The following is an 18,595-nucleotide window of genomic DNA, read 5'->3' on the forward strand; positions in this document are numbered from 1 at the left end:
TATTTCATTATGTCCCTTTAATGTGGAAGGTCTTTTCTAGGCCAGACAGCCTTATTTTCTCCTAAAATACTCTCTGGCTTTTTCTTAGGGTATTCCTGTAACCAAATACCCTTCCCACTCTCCTAGTACATAACCCAGTACTTTCCTTGCACCTGCTAATGAGACCTACTCAGACCAACATCGCTATAATATTTTTCATTTTCTGACGTCCCTCAACCCTTGATTGCTATGAATTTTTAATCTCAGGATTCTATTGGGAATTATATGGAAATGTAATAAATGTTTATTGAATGAAAGAGGAAACAGTGATAAAGATTGACCAGAAAAAAAGGTTTATTTCAAATCTTCATAGATAACAAAAATTCTTTTCTTCCACAGAAATGTCAGTCTGTGAAACAGGGACCCCAGCAAAGCAGTTTTCACTGTCGTGGTCTTCAAGCATTTCCATGATCTGTGATAGTGGAAAGAAGAGAGAATCAAGATGGACTCGGGTTTCCCGAGCAGCGAATATTCTATCCCTTAGATATGGGTAGCATACCGTCTAAGGAAGCCTGATTAGTATAGTGGGAAATGAGATTTATTACTTATAAGTATCCGGTAAATAATCCTATGAGCTATCTGAAGTTTGATCGTCACTGGCCTTTTCCCAATAAATGCATTTTTTCTATAATAAGTTGCACTGTGAGCAAGATGATGTCTACAAAAACTAGGGGCCAGAATTTTCTGGAGGACATACAAGAGACAAGGCAGGGGGGTCTGACTGCAGCTGGAAGAGTGTGCATTACTTACCTTGGCTGCACGGAGCACTGTACTCAGCAATTGCAAATTCATCTGAATAAGAACAAAACCATTAGGTGAAGTGAGAGGGAAAGCAAACGCTTATGGGTTACAGGTCCGTTAAAGATCTTTTATTACGGGCAGAATTGTATGAGCAACATCAGCATCATCTATGCGTTGCTTGCTGTTGTATAACGTTAACTCTTCAAGTATAGTGTATTTCTCTCCTCTAAACTTTCGAAAGACAGTTCAGATATTATACTTATTTAAGTCTCATGTTGTCTTACAGTTGATTGATCTGAAGAAAAGGGAACTAAATATCCGACAGGTGGTCTGTATTAGGAGGTGATGTACTTACACGAGAGGGAGTTGCTGCAATGTATGTACAGAACACAGAGAAGAGTCAGACTTGATGGAGACAATGAAAGGACCATGCAATAAGCTGCCCCCACACAGTTCTCAAATCTACATTTTTGTGATCAGAAATGTAATGTCTAAGTCAAAGTTGTTCACACTCACCTGTCTCATAGTAGTCATAGACTTTCACTATGGCTGGCTTCAGCTCTCTCACTGGGACATCTTGCAGAACCATGAAGGACAAGCTGAGTGTCTGATTTGTCACCTAGAAAGCAAAAGGGAATTACAAGCCTTCTTCTCTCTTCATTCGGCGAGTTTAATTATTCATCTACTTTTGGAGGGAACAACCTTTTAATCAACTAACAGTGTCCTTAAGTTGTACAAAAAGCTCCCAGGGTGAATGAAACCATCCCTAAGTTTTTCTTAAATCACCCAAACAATTTATATACTCCTACCAGTACTGTACATGGGCTCTGTTCATAGGGGGTGAATGATACATGGTTTTGTTGGTTGAATGGTGACGTTCATTTTTACATATCTAGAGATGTGGTATAGCTTTCCTACTCTATCTTGTAGAAATACTGTATTGACTTAAAAGTCATGTAAAAGGTCTATCATTACAGCCTTATTAAAATTTCACAAAACTTGCCAACTATAATGTCCATTAATATATGAATGAATAAATTACGTTAGAACACGTATCAACAAAATGAGATGGGTTTATTGGCCGACTGATCTTATCATTTTATGGTGCTTCCTTGCTGAAATGGACAGTATTTTCCCCTTTTATACTGTTGATATAATAATTGAGATGTGAGTTACATAATTGATATATTTGAGATATAATATATACACATATAATATATAACATCAATTATTATGTTGATATAATAATGTAAGGAAGAAACCACTGGGTTTACCATTGCGTTTCTTCCTCATATTACTCGGTGTCTTCAAAACAGCTTATGGACATAAACACATTGTGCAGAGAATTTTTTGCTTATGAGGTATAAGAAGTATTCATATTCCAATATTATAATAAACCATTTCTTCCCATAGTCTCACATGAAATGCAAATAAAGGAGAGGAGAATATTTACTGGAATTAATATTAGAATGCTCAAATTTTTGCCACGGAGGCGATAACGCCTTCATTCACTGCCCGTAGGTTAGGATTAGTTTAGCTCCCCGAGAGAGATTATTATCTATATATTTTTTGCAACTAGATTGGCAGGGCTCTCACCTTATCCAGATAAATCAAAACATGGTTGTTGCTGACTTCTGTTCGGCTCACGTGGTTAGATCTTTCAAGCTGAAGAAAATTAATACATCACAAATGTTAATAAACAGATTAAACCTCTGGGAAAGCCAGAGAAAAGAAGAATTTTTATGACCAAATTAAGCCTGAGGGTAAAGTTTTTTCAAGTGATTTTTGGTAAGTGAAGATGATAATGTTTTTAAATTGAAAATATAAGATAATTGGGATGCAGGGTTTGGTATTAGTATGACACATGACATATGTGTAGAATGGATATGTCTGAAAAAAAGGGAAATAAGTATCCTAAACTTAGGAATTTTCCAAATTTCGATGTTCAATGTACATTCGATTCCTTCACGAAGGAGGGTTTTTTCCAAACTTTTTTTGCTTGTTCTAACTTACAGCAAACTTATTTTTCTCTGAACTTCTGTAATAATTATAGTTTATGTCTAGTGGTCATTTTCATATTTTTTTCCCACTGGTGCATAAGCTTTATCTTCTTTTTTTTTTTTTTAAGTTTTATTTATTTAGGTAATCTCTACATCAAACGCGGGGCTCAAAGCTCATGACCCTGAGATCAAGAGTCTCATTCTTTTCTGTCTGAGCCAGCCAGGCGCCCCTAAGCTTTGTCTCCTTAAGAGTCTAAGCTCCATGAAAGCGGGAACGTGCTGACATTCTTCCAGTAGGTGCGGCTCCTAGAAGAGAGCTGTTTGTAACATGAAACAGACAGTCCCTGTGGGTGTATCAAAGCAGAGGACGGAAAGGCTGCTGGAGCTGGCAAGGTCACCACGTCCGCCCAGAAAGCTCAGAAGGCTAAATGAATTAGTATCCCTAATACCCGCCACCCCGGTCCTGACCAGTTGGGGAAGAATGATCACAGTACTGTTTGTCTCAATTGGCCATATAAGTATAAAGGAAGACGGGTTAGTAATAAAAATGCCTTGGAAAACCTTCAGAGGGAAGAGAGAACGTTTTGTGGACCATTTGTATATGTATGTGTGTGTGTGTGTGTGTGTGTGTGAGTTTTAACTTATTAGTTTTTAAAATGAGTACTTTCTAATAGGAGCAACTTGACCAAAAATCTGTCACAGAATTTTGAGACCCATTAAAACAAAATTTAACGAGAAAAAAAAAAAAAAACCACACCAAAAAACCCATATACAAACATGTTTAATTCTATTTCTGACTTTGGAGAAATTATTAGTCTTTCATAGAAGTGATTTAAAATATTTTAAAATTTTCTTAGTCTGGAGATACCTAAAATGTTAAATAAAATAGAGCCCCCTGGGTGTCCACTAGACCTACCATTTTCACTGTTGGTTTCAGGGGAATGAAGCCGGACACCATCTTCGCATCAATAATCACCATGTTGGAGACGGACCGACTCCCGATGTAACTAAAGATTCAGGGAAGAAAGGAATTAGGGTTTTCTGTGATATTAAACAGTCTCTTTTCCTATGCCCAGAGCAAGCCCTCACAGCCCTCAACATACACGGAAGTCTTCCTAAATATCCTACCCAGGTGGAAGACGGTTGTGCATTAGAATCTCCGGGGAATTTGTTAAAGCCACGAAGACCAGGCTGGACCCTAGATCTGATGAATCAGGGCTTCATGTGTGTGGGCTCGAGGCTGTGCGTTTGAGAAAGAACGTGACGCGGAGCTGGGTCTGAGACCTCTGCTCTCTGCCAGTTATTTGTTACATATACTTTAACTTTTTTTCCTGAATAGTATCCCCATCCAGGTTAAAATATTCTTGCGGACAGATACATTTTTTCGTAAGCCCTGGAGCCATTTGAATACTGCTGCCTGTATATCTATTCCGCCCCCCCCAAATTGATTATTTTGTATATAATCTGAGATTTATTTATTGCCGGTAGGAATTCTAACTAGGGAGTCACTACTTCCTTCTATTCATGCTTTTCAGGAATTCTCCGTCTCTGCCCTGGATAGAGCAAGGATAATACAGAATTTCATTACAGCAGAATGAAATCAGAGAATGACTCAATTACATGAGAATTAAATCAGGAATCCAGGTCAGAGGCAAGGGCTAATGCTCTTTTTAAGTTATTATTGAGGGGAATTAACCTTTAAATAATGAGGTTCGACAATCCTAGGCTCTGGAGGCAGGGGATGCACAATGTAGGTATACCCCACCACGCAGAAATCTGTACGAGCATGAAGACACACAGCTTTTTCAACAAACGTAGTGCAAACATTTACTGCCACACTGCTCAGCTTAATGAGGAATTCCAGTAAGAGGACTGGTTGTCATGCCCAGACTTAGATGATTCAGTCAGAGGTCTTACCTGACATTCAGTGAGATCTGGAAGCTGGTGTGGGCTTTGGGTCTGTCACAAGTTTGGGGCACCGTCTGCACCTCCAAAGCAAATGGGAACTCTGCCTTTTCTGGCAGAATGTTGTATTTCAAGGATGTCTGTGGAACACCGAAGACAAAAATCTGTGTTTCTCTCTTCTTTTCCTAACTTCCTCAACTCTTTCTCTGATTTGCCCTATCATTTGCTGAGTCACGGATTTTCGGTGGGAACGGGTAAAGTGGACCCTCTGCCCCTACGTGGCCCAAGTCTCACCTGGAGGTAGACACAGCCTTCTCCTGTCACCGTCATGGTGTATTCCTCAGGCACCTTTGGCAATGAGGTCTGCTGTAGTAACAGGCGGTTGTCGTCGTCCACTTGGAATTTTGTGACAAATGTCCCAGAATATTGGACGGTCACCTGTGCGGGCTTCCCAGTCCTGGTGAAGGTGGCTGTTCCATATCTGGACAAGGCCTGGAGAGCCACCACTGTGTCCTGGAAGAGACGAGTGAGAGAACCTTCGTAGGCCTGGTAACGTTCTGAGGGCCCAAAGGCCCATGTCAGCTGCCACAACAGGGGCTTTGATTTCCTCTTTCCTGCTTCCCTCACTACTTAAATACTGGAGTTCTAATTTCAAGATTGATTACAATCCTTAAGTAGGACCATAACATTCCCAAATCTGCCTGGGACTGAATGCTTTAGAAGCTTATTTTATTTCTCAGAACATCGATCTTTTTCCATCTATAAATACTTGCGGGATAAAGAATGTGGAAAATATACATGAATGGGAATCATTTATTGACATTAGCTATTTGCCTAAGAGGTCTTCCTTGATAATTGTTGTCATACCTGCCACCACTCAAAGTTCAGTCTGGCTCTCACCCAGATTAAACTCTGCTCTGCTGCTGAGGTCAGTGCCCTGAGAAAGTCCAAGGTCCTTTGCAGCCACGATCAGGGTCATGCTTAATTATAATTATCTTCTTGATTTATTGACATTTTTTGGCTCTCCCTTTTTTATTGGAAGTCTGGTTTCCTCCCACCCCTACATGTCATATTCTCAATTCTCATCAGCATTGGACCCGAATGACAGTCTTTAAATAATAGATTTCTGAGAAAGAATAACTGCCTTAATAAAAGTGTTCAGTTCTTTCCATTCATATGGCAAAATAAGAGATTAAATACAATGGAAAAAAGATGTGTCACATTCTCTTTCTCTTTTAGATTTAGTCTATAGGCTAACCTCTAAATTCTCTGAAGATGAAACATCCTGCTGTGTACATATTGATGAATTTTTAAGATGTAAGATTATATAGTTAGGCTCAGGATGTTGGCGCAGTAAAGAAAATTCTTCATGTTCCTGGTGAACAGATGTTTGTATAGTAAGAGGTGAATAGTGGAAGCGTAAAATGTGTCAGCTTTGAAATAAGCCAGTTAAAGGGGACCTACAAATGGAGAGATTTGCAAAGAGAGATTATTGGGTTTTGAATAGCATTCCTGGAACAGTTTGAAAGGCACTCTTAGAACTTCCAGAAGATTCCAGAAGGTAGATTTCTTTTTTATTCATCCTGCTGCGACCCTTGCATCCCGGGTTCCATTTCTTTAGGGAGGTAGAGTCATTATCGGGAGGAGGGGGCCGTGATAACAAGGATGGGGTGCCAGAATTGCAGGCATTTTCTTTTTAGCCCTCTTTGACTGTCATTTTTCCTTATTTCTCACTATCCTTGGATGCTAGTAATATTTTCCTCATTCAAGTTATTCTCAGTTTCAGTTTTCTTCTTGTGCGTCTTTATATTTTGTTCAAAACTTTTGTCACCTAAAGGTGAAGTCAAAAGTTCTGGTAAATACAGACCTGGGTGGAGGAGAAGCCCCCATGGGAATTCTGTTGCTTTGTGATCCACTTCACGATGCGTGCGGCGGAAGTCAGCTCCTCTGAGGTGGGGGCGGGCTGGGCCGTGAGGTAAGCCAGCAGCACGTAGGACGTCATCTCCACCTCAGCTGAGGGAGCCGGGGGTTGGTAAAAATGCCCCCCGGGTGCCCTGGGTTTCTGAGGTCGCTCCCAGTGGACGGAATTATCTGGAGTTGAGAAAAAGATTTATGAGTGACTACGTATTCTTATTTAATTAAAGGTGAAAGTACCTAAGCCGGAGCTGAAGTGAGGAGTGCATTCCAATTATATTGTCTTGAACCTTATTGTCTGCCTGGTCTCCTTTCTGTGGGAATCTGAACTTGGTCTGTTTGGGCCAGCCGAAGGCAGATAATGTTGCTGGAGTCAGAAGCCCACAGCCAGCGAAGTTTTCAAATGGTTGCTACGGTTGGGTTGCTGGGGAGACAGTGAAGAACAAGTTCCCTCACCGATTGCGGTGATTTCCTCTTTGTGGTCCTCTCCAGGCCTTATCTGAGCTTTGTTAAATTTTCTATAAATTTTTCTATAGAGGTTTCTTGTGAGGATCACAGATGACGTGTAGTTCCTACTCATTAGGCCAGAAAAAAATACATAATCCTTAAAATACCAAAGCTGACAAGGATGTGAAATAATGGGAACGGGTTTACACTGCTGTGGGATGGAAACTGCTCTTTGGAGAGCAATTTGGGAATACCCAGCAAAGGGCACGATGTGCTCAGCTTACTAATCAGCAATTCACTTCCAGAAGGATAACTCAGAGAAACTCGCACACAGGTACAAGGAGGCAGGTGGGTGAGCGTTCACTGCAGCATGGTTTGCAATAGCCACAAATGAGACACGAGAAGAGATCCATGAGGAGAGACTCCTTAATATAAATTACGACCTATGTGTATGTCGCCATGTGTTATGTAGCAGTGGAAACAATGACACTCATATAGGAGATTCCTATTAGCACAAGGTCGAATGTCAAAACCAAAAGCAGACAAACGGACAAGAAAACAAGATGCAGAAATACTCCAAAGTGTGATACTGTTTAATCTAAAGATGAAGAACCATAACAATTCTCAATATTGTTTAGAAATAGGTAGGAAAAATAAAGAAACCCATGGAAATTGTAATGACAAATTCAGGATAAAGGTTACCTTTGGGGGTGGGAGTGGTACACAGGGAATTTTTCCTGCACTGGTAATTTTGTATTTCTTAAGCTGGGAGGAAAGTATAAAGTGGTTTGCTAATCATTCTTTTTGCCTTTTTGTATATCTGAAATATTCCCTATATGTTTTAAGAATAAGCAATTAATGGCACAGTCAAGGGCGAAAGGTAGGATGTGGTTTATTGGATAAAATATTATTTGCATTTCTATTTTCTATTTCTTTGACCCCTTATACAAGACCACTGTATACATAGGAATATTGTGTGAATATGAATAGATTTGTCATCATCATCAGACTTGTAATATGAGCATAAAATAGCAGAATTTATTCATGGGGTTACTTCCTTCACTCTTTTCTTATGTTTAAGATGGTATGATGCACCAGGTAAAGGTCGGGTAAGAATGGCTATTGTAATCATAATAGGTAATACTTTTATAGCACTTACTGTGTACCATATAGTCTACTAAGTGCTTCGCTTGTATTAATTCATTTAATATTGACACAACCCTGTGAGGTAAATACTATTATTATCCCCATTTTACTGAGGAAGGACCCGAAACACAGCCAAGGTAAGTGACTTGCCCAAGGCCTCACAGGTAAAACGTTTTGGAGCTAGTCTCCAGAGGCTCAGCTTCTCACTGCTACAGTACACTGCCTCTTATCTTTTGACGTGTGACTTGCTGAAGAGATCCCAGATTTTCTAGTGATATAGACAAAAGAAGAGAGGGGAGAAGGGATCATAAGACGTAGGGGTGGGGGGGTTTGCACTACAGTTCTTGATACAGAGAATGGGGGATGGGAGATCTCAGATGTGCGCTCACCTTCCTTCACAGCTTCCTCATGAAGTAAGTCGAGCGTCTCTCTCCTCTTGTCCTGGTTACCTGCCAGGGCAAAAGCATAGGCCAGCAGTGCCTTGGTGTAGACATGCTTTCCATGGGGTCCTTCCTTTGCTGACTTCCAGGCTGACTCCAGGCAGAACAGGGCATTGCGGACAACGGGGTGCTGGGGAGGGAGAAGAAAGAGGGAACCAAGCTTTGTGAACACGGATGTCAGCGCTCCCAGGTAGGCACAGATCATTCTTCAAATGCAGGTGTCCATCTATTCTGATTCTTGTGGATAGAGAGAATGTATCTTTGTGTTATTGCTTTCATAAGGCAGGAACACAGACCATATTTTTAGAATTCATTTTGGGTGTGTATACGGCAGTAGTGAGAGGTCCATAGGGGAGAAATAGCCTAGGAGCATCACTGGGATAGTGTAAATCTTTCGTAATGGATTGACCAAGTTTTCTGTTGATCTGCGGAGCACTGTCATGGCATGAAAGGAAGGCTGACACTTGACTTTTAGCCGGGAGATGGTTCTGACAGCAGGGCAGCAGTTTCATTGCATCCAGAACTAGGCTCAGCAGGGGGATGAGGTGGTACCTACAGTGGCGGGGAGAGGGATCTCCAGAAGGGCAATGGTGATGTAGGCGGAGAGGGTCACTTCGTCTTCCACTCCTCCCTGTAAGTATGAGTAAGAGAGGGAGATTTGAGTGATTTAACTTCTGAGAATGCTCCTCATCAGCTCTTCGCTTTCTGCTGTGTCATGGAATTTATCCTTACCCGTATTCATCCCCTTGGGGTAAATGATCACACTCAACCGAAGTTCCATCCCCTCCTTCTTGGTACTATCCAGTTTGTTTATTTATTTATTTATTTATTTATTTATTTATTTATTTATTTATTTATTTAATGTACGTATGGTATGTATGTATGTATTTACCTTTGCTAAGGAATTCCTACATTATTACTTCCTCTCATCATTGTAGACATCATAAATGGACAAATCAAAACTCACTTGGAGGTGCCTGGGTGGCTCAGTGGGCTGAGCTTCTGCTTTTGGCTCAGGTCATCATCCTGGGGTCCTGGGATCGAGTCCTGTATTGGGCTCCCTGTTCAGCAGGGAGCCTGCTTCTCCCTTTCCCTCTGCTCCTCCCCCTGCTTGTGCTCTCTTGCTCTCTCTCTCTCTCAAATAAATAAATAAAATCTTATTAAACAAAACAAAACCAAACCAAACCCAAAAAACTAACTCCAAGAACACTTCACCTTAATGGCATTGTTGAGCAGAGACCCGGAACTCCTGAAACAGCCATTGTCCTTCTGCTTTTGGGAGAGCCAGGTGAGGGCTTGGGTGATGTGTGCTTCATCGATGAAGATATAGGCTCGAGCCTGGGCAAAACTCTTCAGTACAAAGGCAGTGAGCCTGAGCGGTGGGAGGGGTGATGATGTTTATGTTGTTACAATAGTTTTATGACTGTGGTGCAGTAAAGGCTTCGTGTGACACTGTCCAGCTTGATGTGAGTCACCCGACAGGTGTTCTGTGTACTTAGAACTCCCATCTCCTTTAGACTGCTTGATTCGTCTGCTACATCTAATATTTCCTTGCTGACTCATTTTCTCCTTGCTACAGAGAGTCTAAGTACTTCTGATGCTATTTTTACTTATTTGAGTAAGACTTTCTTCCTTTAGAGATTTCCTTCTGTAGGTGGCAGAATCTTCTCATTAAGAAGGTTGAATAACTTCGAACTGCTTTGCTTTGCCCTAGGGGTTTTATTTATTCATTTATTTTTAAGTAGGCTCCGCACCCACCGTGGAGCCCAACACAGGGCTTGAACGTGTGCTCTCTCTCTCAAAAAAATAGCTATTTTAGAAAGAATACCCTGGTTATTATTAACAGGATGAATTTGGGTGACAAATCTAACATACACATGTCAGCTTTTCTGCTTGTTACCTTGCTGCCCTTGGTATATTTGTCGAGTATAACCAACTATAGGTTTAATAATACATATCTGATAAGGTTACTATGAGTATAATTGTGATAATATATGTAAAAGAGCTGGTACAAAAATAGGACTTTGAAAAACTGTCTATCCCTTACCAGGTATTGCCCTCACTCTTGCCATAGTTCTCCCCAAAGGTGCTATAGGAGCCATCATGGTGCTTGTACTTCAGCTGTCTCTGGTAACCTGAAATGGAAGGCTGATGAAACAATACGACAGACTGTGTTGTGGCCAGAGAAATTACTAAAATGCTTTGGTCTCTCTTGTGATATTTCTTAAGTTTTGCTGTCATACGTTACAAGTTTCTGAGTCCTAAACATTTAGTATTAGAGGTTGGACACTGGGTAATAACCATAAAATTAACTGTCATTCTTATCATAGTAACTACGATACTGTGATAAGCTAACATACCACAGAATTGCTAAGTAACTCAAACCTACTGGGAAACCCAAGCTATTGTTAAAATAACACTGTGAAGTCTTCACTCACTCATTTAGTCACTCACCAGTATTGAGGTAGCCAACAGCCTTGGACATGACTTCTGGAGTCAGCTGGTGTGTTTCATTTAGATAGTTCAGAACATAGATGTTGGGAGCAAAGAGGACCATATTCTGTTCTCCACAGCCATAGGGCATTCGGAGGAGATTTTGTATATTGTGCATGGCAGAGCCCAGTAGGTCTCCTAGGGAATGGGAGAGATGGGACATCATAAAGCTTATAGGTTATAATCTATCTGAATCATTAAGAAGAAAGGAATAATTTTAGGAAGATTGAAAAATGAAGATTTTTTAGGAAGGGTGAGTGGTCCAGGGACAGAAGTATGATTGGGAGCAATATACAAGCCCCAAGAAGGAGGGAAGAACCAAGTTCTTGACCTGAGCTGAAGTTAATACTATAGTTGTGATTTCGAGTATTTATGGAAAAGAAAAATAGTAAAAACTATCAAGAGAGTAGAATAATTCACTAGGGTTGGAGCTTACCCAATACTGAGACAGAGGCTCGGGCCGATTCTTCTACTACATTCTCTGGCAACTTCAAAGGTAATTGTTCAGACACCTCAGCACCTAGACAAATAATGGAAATTATTTCTGGATGTATTTTCTTGAAGAGCTCCAAACCCAGAAGCCAGAACTGTGCCTTACACTTAAAGTTCTGAAAAGTTGTCCCTCTTTTACTATTTCTATTTTCAAAATATGTATATTTTAAATGTGTATGAACAGGATTCTGAGATTTCCAGAAATTCTCCTTCCTTATCTTTCTTTTCCTCCCTTACATCGAGAGCATTCCAAAAGAAGGATACAGATTGAGAAATGCCCATGATGTTGTGACTCCGTGGTAGGCATCCTGTGGCTAGCATGAGATGGTTATCACAAGACAATCGGTTTAGTGTTCATCCCCACCCTCTTTACTCAAAAGTTTAATGAAAAATACCCTAATGTATACATAAGCAAAAGAAAAATCTCTGAAATTTCCTGAATTCTACAATAATGCTCTGTCCTTATTGCCATCAAATTTCACCAGATATGAAGATAGTATTTTTATGGAAGCCCTAGACATGGAAGTGGGGGTGAAGATGAACAGTGTTTGAGTCTCCGGAAATATAATAATTGCTGCTGATAGGCATACATTTACTGTTGTTTTAGTATTGGTAAATTATAGGATGATGAAAGAGAAATGTAGTATTTATCTTCATGCTGCATCCCCTTCCTCATGAAATTAATATTGAAACTTTTGAAGGATATACAATTTCAGTTATGCAAGAGGATTATGTTGTACAGAACAGTGCCTACTATTTTTTAAATTTAAATTCAGTTAATTAACATATAATGTATTATTAGTTTCAGAGGGAGAGTTCAGTGTTTCATCAGTTGTATATAACACCTAGTTCTCATTACATCACGTGCCCTCCTTAATGACCATCCCCCAGTTAAACTCCCCTACCCCCCACTCCCCTCCAGGAACCCTCAGTTTTATTTCCTATAATTTTTCTTTTAAGACTTTATTTATTTACTTGAGAGAGAGAAAGAGAACAAGCAAGAGAGAGAGCACAAGTTGGGGAGGGGGCAGAGGGACAGGGAGAAGCAGATTCCCCACTGAATAGGGAACCTAATGTGGGACTTGATCCCAGGACCCTGGGACCATGACCTGAGCTGAAGGCAGATGCTTAACCCACTGAGCCACCCAGGCACCTCTGATTCCTATAGTTAAGAGTCTTTTATGGTTTGTCTCCCTCTCTGATTTTTGTCTTATTTTATCTTTCCCTCCCTTCCTCTGTGATCCTCTGGTTTGTTTCTTAAATTCCACATATGAGTGAAATGATATGATAATTGTTCTTCTACGATTGACTTATTTTGCTTGTCATAATGCCCTCTAGTTCCATCCATGTTGTTACAAATGGTAAGATTTCATTTTTTTGATGGCTGAGTAATATTCCATTATATATCTATATATCTATATATCTATATCTATATCTATATCTATATCTATATCTATATATCTATATCTATATCTATATCTATATCTATATATCTATATCTATATCTATATCTATATCTCACATCTTTTTTATCCATTCATCTCTCGATGAACAGCTAGGCTTTTTCATAGTTTGACTATTGTGGACATTGCTGCTATAAACACCATGATAAAAGGATTTGGTGACAAATTCACTTAAATGTGGAAATAAGGCTGAACAACCAGGCAATATGTTTTTAGAACACATTTTATATATTTGAAGTCTTGACAGTATAATAAAAATAATAAACAAAACTTAGGACGTAGACAGAGAAACGCAAGAAATACATGTATGATGTTGATTTGACATTGTTTGAAGTGAGAACACATTGTGTTGATAAGTTTCTTAGTGTGCTAAGTCTCTGTATTTTTGTTTAGACTAGAAAATTCTCCACCAAGATAAAGTTATATCTTCTTCTGTGTGAGTTTCTTTAGTATCTTCTCAAATGACTCATAGAGCATTAGGTACAAGATTGGCATCCAATATTGACACGACAACAATGGTACAGGCTAAGATAATTCTTTCTTTGGGACGTAGCATGGTCCCATTATCGAATGCTGTTGGCTATGCAAAATTCAATGTGGCGGTGGCTTGAATTCAGCTAACCATATGTTGTATTACTAAATATTCAAGGGGACATTCCCTTTAGCAATATTCATTTGATTCTACTCACTTTCTATGTAACCACGTCATACACTGGTCAGAAAGACAATAGGTGTTTGTACAGGTGCTATAATAGATAAAAATTCAGAAAGCATGGGCTAGGGATAGTCTCCTCATAAAATTACATGGCTTCTCTAAGAACCAGGTGCCTCATTTATCAAATGGGTTGATGGTTCTTTGGGTCTTACCTCGTAGGGAAGTGTAGGAATAAGATGTAAGATTCTTTGAACTTGTTACAGAAACTTTAGTCAATGCTATTCTAATTATGATGAATGACTCTTACCCGACGGACAGAGCAGGGAATTGAATGTTACTTCCTTCTCTAGTCCTTCAGGCTGTAGGTGGAAAGAAAGAAAAAGTGGAGGTGAGAATGGACATGCATGTCGATAGTGGAACCACAAATTTCTTGATAGTGAGAAGAATTGGAGCTGACTTCCAAATGTATTACATAAACGAATCTCTAAGTATAAGCACTATGAAGGAGACAGGTTGATAGATGAGAAAGTGAGGAAAAATTATGTAAATATCAAGAGAGAAAGACAGACAGAGATAACAGAGAGATGGAGAAAGAGAAAGAGAGAGAGGAGAGAATATTGTGAAATATTCTGTGATTATGTATTATTTAGCCCTTCTCATCTAAAACTTGGGACCTTCAGCTCACCACTGTTTTTTGGCTCACAGTGACCTATTGAATGGGAGGGCTTACTTACCTCAACCAGCAGGGACTTAATGATGGTGTCTTTCTTTCCAAACTCAGGGACCACCGCCACCTCAGTCCCACAGGGCTCTTGAGACTCCAGTGCCTCTGCACTCACAGTGAAATTCACATTCCCTAAAAAAGCGCCAATACGGATGAGCACCATTTCCTTCTTTCTATGCTTCCAAACCTCAAGATTTATAAGTGTTCAATGCTTTGTAACTTCTTTTTGTTTTATAAAAACATAGGAGCAGGAATGGAAGCAGCATCAACTAGAGGCTAGTGATCCTGAGAATCCAAGGCAGAGATAGAGGGAGATAAGGGAAGTGGGGACAGTTTTCCAGACTTCCTAGAATAAAAGACAAAGGAAAAAATATCCTACCATGGCGGGGAGGGGGTGTGTGGTCTTTGCCCGAGGGAAGTAGCACTAGATATAAGGATCCTGCTGATATGTACAATCCTTGAGTAGAGAATTGTCTCTAGGAGACTGTTCCTCACCTAATGCCTTTGGCGTTACTGCCCAGGACACGGTGTGCCGGCCATTCCCACAGATGCAGTGAGACTCTTGTTCCTTTTCCTGGACCAGGAATGCAGGATTCGGATCTAGCTGCACACCAACCTGAAACCACATGTGAGACAAAGAGACAGCTCAGAGGGAGAAGGGGACCAAAGGAGGAATGGTTTGAAATAAAGCATATTGGGGGATTGGTTAGATTTTAGGTTGCCTAATACTGAAGATGATCGAAATGCAGATTGACTACCTTACAGTGGATCTGACATCGAAATCTTTGTATTTTTGGGTAATCTGCTCTTTCATGGGGCGGGACAAGAGGTGAGGAAAAGTCAAGATGGCATGTTGCCCGTGGGAGCTCTTCTTTGGTCCGGGATCTCGACCATTCCTTCGGCTCTCCCAGCAGAGTATTCAAGATTTATAAATGGGTATTAAGATGCTCACAAATAAATTTTAAAGTGAGGTTTAATCTAATTAATGCCATATGATGATATATGAAAGTTAAATATTTGGAATGCAGAAGTCGAAAACTTGGGGGATCTAAGACATAAGAATGAAGCATACTGATTTTTGTTCACCGTGTCAGAAATCTTCATACTGTGAGAGCTTCTTAACCTTATGGGGTTGGGGTAAGAGTCAGAAGCTTTGCAGGTATATGGAGATATCAGCAACCATAGCTTCTACAACATATGAATACCTTTCAGAGCATTCCTTCTCGGGTGAACACATCTTGCACGCAAGAGTTTGTCAGTATTTCGAAGAATGCAATTTTTAATTTACGTGACTGTTTCACCTTGTGTTCAATTTAGGTAAGAGGTCTTTACCTGGATGCATTTGGGAAGGTAGTTGAGGACGGTGGCCTTGAGTGTGAAGGCCTCTCCGCGGATCACAGAGTAGGGCATTGTGAGCTCCACAAAGAAGGGCTGGAAGGCTCGGAGGGAGGCGGGAAGAGAGAGACCAAGTCCAGTGTCATTGGACAGGCAGAGGGCCCCTGCCTTCCACTCTGTGATGGTATCAGGGACTATTACTCCCACTTCAGCCACACCTGATGAGCTGGGGAGAATGGCAATATGAAGAACAGAAAGTAAGCAGTTAAATAAATCCTTTCTATCCTTTCTAGGAACAGAACCCCTATAAATAATTCTATTGTCATATCTTGAATGCACTCAGTAGAAATATCAATAAAGGAGAGTATAATCAAGACTCAAACTGGGAAAATATAAGAAGTCCTTTCCTTCCAATTCTGCTTTCAATTCTAGTCTATATCGGAATCTCCCATAGACACAGAATTATAGCATTATCTATTACAGATAATATCATTATGAACTAAATATGTAATCTGAGATTGCTCGTAGATTTTATTCTTTAAAATAGTGTTCCAATGAGGGCAGGCTTTTTTAAGTTTTAATTCTACTACTGGTGTGTAGTTGGCCTGACTGATTCTGCATTTAACTCAAGAATGTTGGCCAGTGAAGGATCTCTGACAGGTGTTAGTCTGTGCAGTGCCTGGTCATATTTCGTCCTTATTCCCATTTTCTGAAAGTCTTGGAATTAAATGTCCACAAAATTTCTTAGCTCGGAATATAATTAGAATAGTGAGACTCTCATAGCAGAAGTATTTATGTTAAACCTCTCTCGAAAATAGCAATGTGTCTAAAAGAAATACTTAGGTATTGAAAAATTAGCTAAAAATGGAAATTGTGGGGAGTCTATATTGTTGCTTTTTGTATAAAAAGAAAGTTACTCACTCTACTGCCACCAAGTCCCAGATCCATGTCTCAGGGAAGTACTTTCGCACAGTCTCGGTGAGAGGCTCAGAAACATGGACCATCTTTGTAAGTTCATGGCCTCTTTGCAATTCAGATACGACTATGGTAGGTGAGGGGGAGAAAGAAATAATATAAAGATAAAGAGATGGTAAAACATGCTACAAAAAAAAATAGATGTAATAGAACCGGGAGAGGATGCTTGGGTGCTAAGCAAAAGCTCCTTTGAGGAGGTGATACTTTTGCTGAATCCTGGAGTCTTAGAATAAGTTCTAAGTGAGCTAGGGGAAGAGAATCACAAGCAGAGAGCAGAGACCTAGAGGCAGAAGGAGCTTAGGATGGCCTATGGAGCAGAAAAGGTGTCCTCTGTGGTTACTGTGCTTTGTCTCGAGGAGAGTGAGAGGACGTTGGGAGGAGGGTTGGGAGGAGGACAGGTGTCAGTTTCCATTTGGTGTGTTCCTCTGTGGGATCAAAGAAACATGGTACCCAGACATGATGACAATGGCTCTGGGAAAGTTTACAGGAGTGAGAGATCAAGGATAAAAAAGTTCTTTATTTTCACGTGTGCCAGAAGGTCAGTCAGGTTCTCTCACCCATTTACCTTCTGTTAATGCTATACTGGTAAATATTCAACAACCAGCTCTCTGAAAAAAATTTATGAACATATAGTCTTGTACATACATAAGTTTACTATAAATTCTACTGTAAAGGATGGTAGACTTCAATTCACAAGTAATAAACATATATAATAATATTTACTTAAATTCCACATAACCAGCTAATTTTCATTGAACGTTTTCCTTGATTTTTGACAAACTCTTTAGTTTGTACTCAACCTATATTCCACCATGATTTGACAATATCAGACTAGAAATAAATGCTTGGTTCCTCTCTGATTCACCAGTAAAGTAGTCCATTTCATTTACAAATGAATGTGACTTCGACATGAATATTGGCTGATAATTTGGATAAGTTAAAGTGCTTCCTTATCTAACTGGTGAGAAGGTAGTCCCACCTTGTGAACATTTCTGCTTCAGTTTATACCGATCCTCTGGAAATCACCTTTCCTTCTCAACCTCACACATTCACGCATCTCCGTTTACTAGAGGCAGATTCTTGATGAATGAATTTCCTGATTGCTCAATCAGAATTAATCCTTTCCTTTATTCTGCATATCTGTGCCTCTCTCTCTTTTTTTAAATGGAAGTATCCTTGACACACAACCTTACTGTACGTCTCGGACAACTCCTCACAGTCGGCCTTGTATTCTCTCCAGCATTGCACATGTGGGGGCTTGACACAATCAGAATCTGGGGATTTGTATTGCTATGTGATCTTGAGCGAGAACCTTAACATATCTGAATCACAAGGCCTTTTTTGTTAATTTTATCACATTTTATCTTTTAAAATATTCTTTGATTTGACTCAATATATTGAATTTTATTAGTTTTTTACCTGGAGAAGCGAATAGTCTTCGAGATGAGTACACTGCCTCGTGTTCAGGCTGTGAACATACTTTGGGTTTACGAATCTTTGTGTTGGTGAATACCTTTAAGCCCATATCCTGTGAAGGAGATTATTACCTAATCAGTACATAAATATTGTAAAATATACATAGGCACATACTTCATTGAATTTCACAAATAATCTGATTACTTAATACTAAACTTTTAATGTTCACATCTGTAGAAGGGTTATTGGTATGCTTACGGAGGTAATTTTAGTCTGTTAAAACTCTTTTAAGAGTAATATTTTATATATGAGAGTTTTATAAATAACACAAGGCAATGAATTTCAGGAAAAACTTAAAAAAATCCTGATTAATAGTCCAAAAAGTTCTAGCCCTGCCTCTGTTGCTATTG

The 18,595-nt window shown here is 39.8% G+C and overlaps 1 protein-coding gene across 1 annotated transcript in view; it reads right to left on the bottom strand.

The window, feature by feature from the left end:
• Positions 1 to 309: 309 nt before the first annotated feature.
• The window catches only part of LOC113257917 (alpha-2-macroglobulin-like), a 37,957-nt gene continuing 19,671 nt past the window's right edge, over positions 310 to 18,595 (bottom strand). Inside the window, exons 17-36 of the mRNA XM_026502489.4 lie at positions 18,189 to 18,297; positions 16,716 to 16,836; positions 15,792 to 16,020; positions 14,955 to 15,075; positions 14,470 to 14,591; positions 14,043 to 14,094; positions 11,562 to 11,645; positions 11,087 to 11,263; positions 10,680 to 10,767; positions 9,848 to 10,004; positions 9,189 to 9,263; positions 8,582 to 8,762; positions 6,553 to 6,776; positions 4,980 to 5,198; positions 4,698 to 4,825; positions 3,697 to 3,787; positions 2,377 to 2,445; positions 1,297 to 1,399; positions 790 to 831; positions 310 to 451 (exon numbers count right to left, since the gene is read on the bottom strand). Of these exons, the coding sequence (XP_026358274.4) occupies positions 435 to 451; positions 790 to 831; positions 1,297 to 1,399; positions 2,377 to 2,445; positions 3,697 to 3,787; positions 4,698 to 4,825; positions 4,980 to 5,198; positions 6,553 to 6,776; positions 8,582 to 8,762; positions 9,189 to 9,263; positions 9,848 to 10,004; positions 10,680 to 10,767; positions 11,087 to 11,263; positions 11,562 to 11,645; positions 14,043 to 14,094; positions 14,470 to 14,591; positions 14,955 to 15,075; positions 15,792 to 16,020; positions 16,716 to 16,836; positions 18,189 to 18,297 (2,409 nt within the window). The 3' untranslated portion in view covers positions 310 to 434. The remainder of the gene's footprint in view (positions 452 to 789; positions 832 to 1,296; positions 1,400 to 2,376; positions 2,446 to 3,696; positions 3,788 to 4,697; positions 4,826 to 4,979; positions 5,199 to 6,552; positions 6,777 to 8,581; positions 8,763 to 9,188; positions 9,264 to 9,847; positions 10,005 to 10,679; positions 10,768 to 11,086; positions 11,264 to 11,561; positions 11,646 to 14,042; positions 14,095 to 14,469; positions 14,592 to 14,954; positions 15,076 to 15,791; positions 16,021 to 16,715; positions 16,837 to 18,188; positions 18,298 to 18,595) is intronic.

Source organism: Ursus arctos, unplaced genomic scaffold, assembly GCF_023065955.2.
Source record: "Ursus arctos isolate Adak ecotype North America unplaced genomic scaffold, UrsArc2.0 scaffold_26, whole genome shotgun sequence".
NCBI classification, from domain to species: Eukaryota; Metazoa; Chordata; class Mammalia; order Carnivora; family Ursidae; genus Ursus; species Ursus arctos.